This window comes from Epinephelus lanceolatus, chromosome 1, assembly GCF_041903045.1.
Source record: "Epinephelus lanceolatus isolate andai-2023 chromosome 1, ASM4190304v1, whole genome shotgun sequence".
Lineage (NCBI taxonomy): Eukaryota > Metazoa > Chordata > Actinopteri > Perciformes > Serranidae > Epinephelus > Epinephelus lanceolatus.
In genome coordinates this window covers 45745230-45755038 of record NC_135734.1, presented here as the reverse complement: position 1 = coordinate 45755038, position 9809 = coordinate 45745230, and the positions used below count along the sequence as shown (strand labels likewise).

The 9809-nt window shown below is 41.1% G+C and overlaps 1 protein-coding gene across 1 annotated transcript; it reads right to left on the bottom strand.

Annotated features, from left to right (window-relative positions):
* Positions 1-155: 155 nt before the first annotated feature.
* On the bottom strand, positions 156-3580 carry LOC117257352 (H-2 class II histocompatibility antigen, A-Q alpha chain-like). The gene is made up of 4 exons (XM_033627505.2): positions 3451-3580; positions 2488-2745; positions 2073-2354; positions 156-464 (listed from the first exon to the last, which is right to left on the bottom strand). The coding sequence occupies exons 1-4, from the start codon at positions 3503-3505 to the stop codon at positions 346-348; spliced, it is 714 nt and encodes a 237-aa protein (XP_033483396.2). The 5' UTR covers positions 3506-3580; the 3' UTR covers positions 156-345.
* Between the last annotated feature and the right edge of the window lie 6229 nt (positions 3581-9809).

Sequence of the window (9809 nt, the reverse complement as noted above, 5' to 3'; positions counted from 1 at the left end):
AATAGATCCTTGTGGTACGCCACATGTTATATGAACAGTTTTTGAAGCACATCCATTTATTGATACCTATTGTTCCCTGTCACTCATATGTGGTTAAATATATATATAGTTGTACATACGTATGTCATGTAACAACTCAAGCACATCATCCAACAATGATTTAACTCTTTATTAAACAACAAACAATATAAATAACATTATTCAGGTGTAGAAACTCTGAATGTTTGGGGTTAAATAAACAGTGAAAAACTCTTAAACATCGGCATCTGTGTTTGAATATGCCAACAAACATGTGAGTGCTTAGCTTCATGCTGGCTGAGCCTCTCTCAGTAGTATGTAAAGGCACTACTTTCGGTCCTTGTTAAAAAAGAAGATTCCAGTCGCGATTCCAATCAGACACAAAACGAGGCTCGCTATGAAGAATAAAGCTGCAGGGCTCAAACTGCTCTGACTCTTCTCCAGCTCTGTGGATGACACAGAAACAATCACATCCTTCTGTTAAATGTATGAGGGGAGTGAAGGAATGGTTTTTATTTTGCTGAAGTTTCATTTATAAACATTGCGTATGCACAAAACAAGACCTGAAAGAGGCGTACGCCACTTCCCACACAAAAGTTGTGATCTATAAAAACAGACTTGATGGGAGAAACTTTGACTCATGCTTATGAACATTTTGGAGACGAGAAATTGGCAACGTAGATGGTGAGTTGGAGGCCTGATTGTAGAAATGGTTGAATATTTTTTGGCCACGCCATTTTTGGCTTTTGTTTGTGCATACATTTTTAGCATGGATCTTATGCACTGTTTTATAAATGAGACCCCAGAACAGAAAAGAACTTTGTCTGAGATGAGTAACCATGAGATCTCTTAGACCAATGGTTCCCAACTGGTGGGTCCATTCTGAATGGACTGCAAGTGACTTGCAAACGTGTCTAGTTTGTAAAAAACATTTCCGAGACAGAGCTGCATTTTTTAAGCGCTGTTTCCTGCTGTAGAGTGACTGACTAACAGACAGCTACTTGACAGAGACAGCAAACTAGCTTGATGACATGGCCAAACGCAAGTATGACACTGAATGTGTTAAACAGTGTGGACCTTGAACTAACAACTAAGGCAGAATTTATACTTCTGCGTAGAGCCATACGCTGTACCCTTCACCATGGCCTGACATGCACCTCCCCAGAAATGTAACTACATGTTGCAGCGGCGCAGACCTCCTGTCTATTTTTGTAAGCTGAAACCATTTCCCTCAGTGGAAAGGAAGCTTTTATTTTCTTTAATTTCACAGATAAGAAACAATAAATTGTGAAGACAATAAAGCCTCCACAAAAATAGTACTTTACTTGTCTTGTAATAGTCTTGTGTGTAATTTATCCTTTGTGGATTTATACTTCAGAATTTATCCTGGCTTCATATGAGCAGAGGAAATCTCTGCACGTTGTTAGGCTAATTTATACAATGTAAAATGCCATAAGCTTGTGCTAATAACGTTAGCATGTTACATTTGCTTGGAAAACATGTTTAGTATAAGACAGATGTTTTGCCGGTGAACCTCATGAGTTGTAATGGAGACAAATTTTGTAATGTTACCTTAGTTAAATGTTGCTGTGACAATGTAAAATGCCATAGGTTTATGCTAAAAACATTAGCATGTTGTATTTGTGAGGAAAATGTGTCCAGATAAAGACAAGTGTTTGTCTGTGAATGCTGCGAGTTATAGTGAAGCTGATTTGTGTACTTGTGTTTGAAATTGTTGCTATCAAGTCATGTGTCATGTGTGTTTTGAGTCAACTAAACTTTACAGCACTTCACACAAACCCCACTGCCAACTAGTATTTTGGAGGTATAACTGCAGAGTGACACAGCGGCACAACGGCATAGGCTATAGCGTAGGCTCTGCATAGAGCTGACGCATGAGTATAAACCCAGCTTAAGGAGAAAACTGGACCTCGTGGCTTGACCAGTTGGGAACTAGTGTCTTAGACAGTCCTAAGAAAAATGACTCTAAAATGAATAATAAGAATAATTACAACAGTGATTTGAACGACAGACACCACAGCTCTTTGTCTTACCCCAGCTCTTGCTGAGAGGCTGATGTAAGGTTTGATGCTCCACCAAACAGGAGTAAACGTCTCCCTCCTGAGGGGTAAAAATCAATGTTGAAATTCTGTGGAATGTGCCGTCACTGTTGTGGAGGTAACGCAGGTCCAGCACTCCCTCGGTGATCTCCACCCCGTTCTTTGTCCATGTGAAGTTGATGGTGGGGGGGTAGAAGTGATTGGCGAAACAGAAGAGAGTGTTCAGCACACCGTCCTCTTCCTCATACCGGGTGTAGATGGAGATATCTGGAGCATCTGGTCAATAAGAAAAGAATGGAAAGAACTGACATTGAGGGTGTGATTTTATATTTATTATCATTATCATTATTTTATATATAATGATTAAAAATTCTAATTTTATTTTAATAAAGTTGAATAAGCTCATCACCTTGCCGTAGAATAGCACCCGGATCTGCTTTTAGTGCTCTACCTAAAATGCTGTGACAGTGAACAATGCTAGCTTTAGCAAATTCGTAAGCCGTTTTCGTTATCTCTTCTGCAGACTGTGGCACGTGAGGTACCGCAATCACCATTTCATCCTTGCTGAAATCAGCATACGCGGCCACGTCCCCGTCAACAAGGGCATCCACCCGCACTTCCCCTGATTCAAAGCATGCATAGATGTAGTGGAAGTCATGGAGAGGCGCTGAAAAGAAGGAGATGAAACAGCATTACAAGGTGGAGGCACTTTAAACACTTTGCAAGTTGATTATCAGACTGTTCTGACAATAATCAAAATCAACCAAATGGGATGGTGGGTGAAACATTTTATTCTAGCAGACAGCAGCACTATGATACACAATACTCAACTTGTAGACAAAGGAATAGTTCAGCATTTGAGGAAGTATGCTTCCGCTTTCTTGTTGATGTATGATGATGTATGATGACAGTGGTACAGCTCTCATGATAGTGACAATGACGAGATGTTAGGAGATATACAGAAAGACAACTGATGTTATGTTATGTTGATAGTGTGGTTGAGACACACAAATAAATGCTGCTGAGTGTTTGGAAGCAACATGTCTTCATATTTGTTGAATGTTATTTGTTGAAGGTTCACAGGCTGAGATCAATATAAAAAGACTTTGGATGTTAGGCAGTCATTAGACCTGTGACACACACAACTGTTTAACTTTTATAATAAATCTAAAAGGATGACTGACATGAAATATAAATCTGAAGTAAGACATTTTTAGAAAATCTTCCCCTGCCTCCCAGAAAATTAAGACTATACCCCTTCTACAAAAAGAAAAAAGTACATCATTATAAACTTTTACTTTCACTTTACACTTGCTGAGTTCTGGACAAAGAGCCATGTGAACTCTGACGAAGGCTGTAGATCATATCTTACTTGTTGCAGATGTAACTCCGGTGAATACGATCAGCAGGATCACAGACAGAGTCATCTTAACTTCAAGTCTGTTGCTGTGTTCTGGCAAAAAAATGTCTGAGGTACGAGCTCCAAACAAGCTTTAAGCAGCCAATCAGATATGATTACACCACTGTTGCCGGGTAGAACATTTTATAGCTCTTTAGCCACGATCAGGAAGTTGTCATATTTACAGTTGTCTTGAGAGGAAAAACAAAAGAGTAAGATCAGAAATATGTCAGAATCAACTGCAGTTGGAAGAAGCAGCTTTTAGCAAAAATAATTTATGTTTAACAATAATCTAAAATTTACTCAAGGACTTCTTGCCTGTGTTGATGTGCTGTGTGTGTGTTTCTGCAGGATTAAATATGGACATGTGGTTCTTGTTACCAGTTTCTCAGCTCCATTATTATTATTATTATTATTATTATTATTATTATTATTATCATGTCAGTTATTTGTCAGAAAATGAAGAAAATAATTGGAAGTGCAATTAAACTGCAAAACTCACTCTGCTTCACTGCATTAGCTGTGGGCCTAATCAGGAGCGTGATCACGAGGACTGCTGTTGTTTCCTGTTAGTTGTTGTTCCAAGAATTTCCCAGTGTTTTTGTGTTTTGGAGACTTTGGGGCCAAAACTTAAACAGAGAAAGGTCTTTGAGACAAAAATGTCGACCTTTTTTAAATAAATCAATGCAAAGGTGAAGAAGTGTGTGCAGGATTCACAATTGTTATTGATCCAAAACTAAAATAGCCCAGCACAGTGGTTCCCAACTGGTGGGTCGCAGGACTTGAGAACATGTCAAGTTCGTAAAAAACTGACTATTTTGGAGTGCAGTGCATTTTTAAAGATATTTACTTTTTGTGGGGGCTTTTTAGCCTTTAATGTATAGGACAGACAAGCGTGAAGGAGGAGAGAGAGAGAGAGAGAGAGAGAGAGGGAGTGACATGCAGCAAAGGGCCACAGGCTGGAGTCGAACCCAGGCCGCTGCGGCAACAGCCTTGTACATGGGGTATCTGCTCTACCACTAAGCCACCAGCCCCCCGTGCAGTGCATTTTTATTTAAAAGTGCCATTTCCTGCTGTAGGGTGAATAACTAAGGACGCATTCACACTGGCGCTATTTGGTCCGCTTTAAACGAACCCTGGTCCACTTCCAAGGATAGTTTGGTTCGTTTGGAGTGGTGTGAACGCTCATTCGAACTCTGGTGCGGACCAAACAAGCGAACCCTGGTCTGCTTGAAAACTGGGGGTCTCGGTTCACTTGCAAGTGAACCCTGCTGCGGTTCGCTTACAGTGGGAGATGCAAACAGACTATCTAGCGAACCAAAGAGAGGAAGTGACGTAGAGCGCAGTGCATTTTGGTGTTTGGTGTTTTTGTGGTGACCAAGCTGGCTGAAGGGGATGGATTTCCGTTTTCGGTCCTGGTCAATCGATGAGCCAGGTTTTCTTCTTCCCCATGCATGTCAGTGATCATTTCGGGCAATACCGACCCCAAACGAGCAGCTGTTGTAACTGTGTGACGTTGTCCAGGCAGTTTGGTCCGCTTTAAAAAGTGCAGTGTGAAAGTGAACTGAACCACATGAAGGTGTGAAATTTTTCAGCATTCCCCGCCCAATCGAACTGAGTCCCCCGGACCATCTTGGTGTGAATGCGCCCTAACAGACAGGTACTTCACAGAGACAGCAAACTAACTCGACGACATGGCCGAATGCAGGTATGACACTGAATATCCTCCTGAGAACCTGCGTCCTCATATGAAGACGTCACATTCTGGGTTTGTTGCATCTTATACTTCCTTCTACTTAACTTAGACCTGTGACAAGAAATCTTTAAACTGAACTGAATAGACAGATTTTCTAAGTGTTGTGTTTTTGAATTTGTACTTGACATTTATTTTGTCAGTTGAATACATTCATTGTGAGATGGAAGGTATCACACACAGATCTCAGATCAGTCTCCTTCTGTGTGGTCCACGGGTTTGATCCCAGACTTTGATATCTCATGATGATTCCTATTTTCCTGCTCATCTAAAGAGGAGAGGAGTCTTTGGGTGACAGAGGACTAACCCGTCTGCTTCAGGTCGCTCACAATGTGAAACTGAGATCTTTCTTTACGGATGTCGTGACGGTCGAGTCTGAACTTGATCAAAGTGTGTCCCTTGATCAAATCTCTGCTGTTTAAATGTTGTTGTTGGAGGTCAACATGAGGCTCTGCGTTAAAGACTCCTCTCCACTCCCAGTGACAGTTTTATCTACTAACTCTAGTTACTAACTCCAGCTTTAAATCTTCCCTTACTCCTCAAATCCGCATGACTTTAACTGAAGATGAAAACATCCACTTTGGAAGTTATCACCATTTACAATAGCAGAAGCTGCATGATCTATCTTGATAAAAAGTAGAATAATGTTGTTGGTTCTAGTTGAAAATCTTTGTGCAGTACACCCAAAAGGCCATCAGAGGGCAACATGCACCTATGGTTTCAATTGATACTAATTAAGACACACACCTGCAGCTGAAGACAAAGTCGTTACAATATGAGATGGATGCAGAGCTGTGCTGCACAGAGACATGGGCGAATTCAGTCGACAGAAAAAGTGTGTTTGAGAAAGAAGAACAGAGAAGAGTATAAAGAGACGAGGGATGTTTACAGAAGACAGTGGGAGAGTGGTTGGGGGTCAGTTGACAGTCAGGCAGGTTAGTTCATGTTTCAAGTTGTAGTTTGTATTTTTCAACAAATATCCTGCCTTTTTGCACCCGCACAACAGCAATTTTTGCTTCTGTGAAGTGTGATACATTGCATTGTGGGAGAGAGTATAAAAGAGTGTGCACTTGAAGGATGTGGCAGTCATCCCACTTATTGGATCAAGCTGAATACAAAAAACAGATCACCTTGAGAGTGATGTCAAACTTCTCATCAAACTGCAGGCAAAAAAGCACAAAATCCCATTTCTAAAACTATTCCTTTGAAGGTCAATTAGGAGAACTGTGGTGGCTGACACAAAAATGCGAAATGGCTTCTGTTGAGCCCACGTTAGATTTGTACGGTAGAAACACAGGCTGTTTTCATGCACTGTTCTTACATTTTCCTGTGAAAAGTAATGCACCAAAATTTGTGCATATCCCCCATAATGATGAGCCAGTAATTCATGCATAACCCACATATTTTGGAAGTCTGCAATCAGGTGACCAATGAGCTGACGGGAGGCTGTCGGAGTAACTAACTGCACTCCCTGAAGATATATTATCATATTTTTGTAAAAATGAAAGAGTGATTCCAGAGAGAAGCAGACAGAGGGGTCTACAGTCTGTGTTTGAAGGATATATCCAGGATGTCAAACTGACTCAGCAGCAACAACAGGTTAAAAAGACAAAGATAGTTAGAAGCTAAAGCCAAACTATAGGCTACAGATCACAGTGTAAAAGTGAACCACCACATCACTGCTGATCGCCACACAAGACAATGAATATAAAGGGAAACTTTGCTGATATTGAACCAGCTGTGTGGCATCACAGTGTGTGCAGATGAACGGTGTTTGGCTTCGTTCCTGTGCTGCCAACTGCTGGAGCTTTGCCACTGGACAGGCAGGGATCTCCAGGGGAGTCAAAAGTCAAAAAATGTTCATCTGCGCACACTGCAATGACACACAGCTGGTTGAATATCAGTAAAGTTTCCCTGCTTCCCTTCACTGGTTCCTGTACAGCAGGGTCGGTCGTTGTTTCACTGTTATAATCATTACAAAGCAAAAGCAGCATGTGTATACATTCAGTAGGCTATATCTTCAGTAGCTAGCTAGCTAACCCTACACTTTTCAGGGTTTGATTTTGGAACAGGGAAGAAACGTATATCTTTTTCCAACCTCTCCAGGTAACGAGTATCATTAATACATGACGAGCCCCAGGCACAACATTTAGCTCCAAATCCACAAAACCAGCCTGAAAATGAAGGAAATCTCAAGCCCTCAAACACAATGAGCCAGTCACAGTGCGTATAGCCATTCCCATACACTCGGACATTCTCTGCCTGGATGTTCATTGAAATGCATTACAGAAAGTTTCGTTTGGTTTTATGAGCTTTTTCTGAGATCTGAAGTTTAAAAATGGTCAAATGGTGTGCATGGGGTACATGCAACTCCGACACAAGGTATCCTGAGAGGCTGGGCGACGAGGTGTATTTTTTACTCTTTAAACCACATCTCAACCGAGAAAAGTGTCTCCTTTGGATAAAGTTGTGTGGTAACGTTAGACCACAACATCAACTCAACGTGAATAAGATTAACAATGATGTCTACATTTGTTCTAAGGTAAGTCAACATTGTGTTTGAGACAACATATTGTCACTTTGCTGGAAAGAAATATTTTTTATTTTTTAGTTTTTTTTATTAACCTTTATTTATACAGGTAAAATCTCATTGAGACCCAGGGTCTCATTTACAAGAGAGACCTGTTCCAGGTAGGCAGCAGCAGAACACAAAGTTACAGACTAACCTAACATACAGGAGACACAACACAAAACACAAACATTAAAGTAGTATAGTGCAAACTACAAAGTGCAAAGAAGAATAGGACTGGTTAAGCACATGTGCAGACCCCCACAGACTGTCTCATCAGCCTTCCTACAAGCAATTTGAAGTCCCCTAAAGGAATGAAGCCGGACAATTTCAGCCTCTGCTGGAGCATGTTCCAGGTTGCAGGCACAGCGTAGGAGAACGCCTTCTTGCCAAGTTCAGTATGGACTGACGGGATGGCAAACGAGATGAAGTCCAGGGACCAGAGGCTGCAATCGGACTGTTTCCGTGTCAAGTATGTGGACAAATAGGAGGGGAACAGTCCGATGATGGATTTATAGATAAAGAGATACCAGTGAGTGGTTCTGCGCATGGAAAGTGAAGACCAGTTTGTGAGAGAGTACAATGTACAGTGATGTGTGAGGGGTTTACAACCAGTTATGAATCTCAAGGCCCCGTGATACACGGCATCCAGCAGTTGCAGGGAGTGAGCAGAGGCATTCATATATACAACATCACCATAATCCAGGAGTGGCCGCAACAATACGTTTTCTAGCTTTAAAAGAGAAACAGGCTCTATTTCTGAAGAAAAACCCCAGCTTTAACTTCAATTTCTTCAGTAACTGGTCAACATGACATTTAAAAGAGAGGCTATCATCCACTGTGACGCCTAGATATTTGTAAGTAGCCACAGACTCAATGGGGGTACCCTGAGCAGACGTAATACAGGGTAGAACAGCAGGCACCTTCTTTTTATTTGAAAAGAACATAAACGTAGTTTTACCTGCATTTAGAACTAGTCTGAGTTGAGACAACTGTGCTTGAATGGCGTCAAATGCAGACTGCAGATCTGTGAACACCTGCACAACAGAAGATGCACAACAATAGACAACGGTGTCATCAGCATAAAGATGTACAGATGCATTAATATTTTGGCCCACCTCATTCATATAGATAGTAAAGAGAGTGGGTCCTAAGATGCAACCTTGCAGCACACCATTTACAGTGTTTAGGAACCCGGAGCAAAGACCATCGGACTGCACACACTGCTTACGGTTGGAGAGGTAGTTAGAAAACCAGCCAACTGCATGGTCTGACATTCCAATGGTGGACAGTCGCTGACGTAAAATACTGTGATCGACTGTGTCAAATGCCTTTGAAAGATCGATAAAAAGAGCAGCACAATATTTCTTGGCATCCATGGCTTCCAACATATCATTTATCACCTTAACGGTAGCAGTTGCAGTACTATGCTGCTTCCTAAAACCAGATTGAAAAGGAGATAAAATATTGTTCAGGCTCAGGTAATCTTTGACCTGGTCATTCACCAGCCTTTCAAAAAAAAATATAAAGTTATCTTTAACATCTCTAGCTAACGTTAGCTAAAGTTAGCCTAACGTTAGCTCCTAGCTGCATTGTTTATCGTGTCACCTTGTTTGCTGGGAGTTCATTAGCCTATTTTGTTCTAGTTTTGTACTTTGGTCATCGTACATCATTGTTAGCTGTTGTCCAAAGGGCTCTAGTTAAGCTAACGTTAACTTCTGGAGCTTAGCTTCATTAACTTATCTGTAATGGCAGAGATAACAAAGGTTGGCAAACGTTATGCTGAATGATTCAGTGTAAATACTGTAGCACCAAACTAACGGAGAGACACTCTTGGTAAAGATCGTAAAAAGGCCGTTATCCTTTTCTCATATTCTGAGCCAAAAACCTTAACTTCAGTGGCTCTTTGATGCACCAAAATTTAGGCAACGAAATGTGTTTTATCACGCTTACACTGTGACCTGTAAATTTTGGCTTGTAATTTAAGCTTTTCATCGACCTTCTCAACAA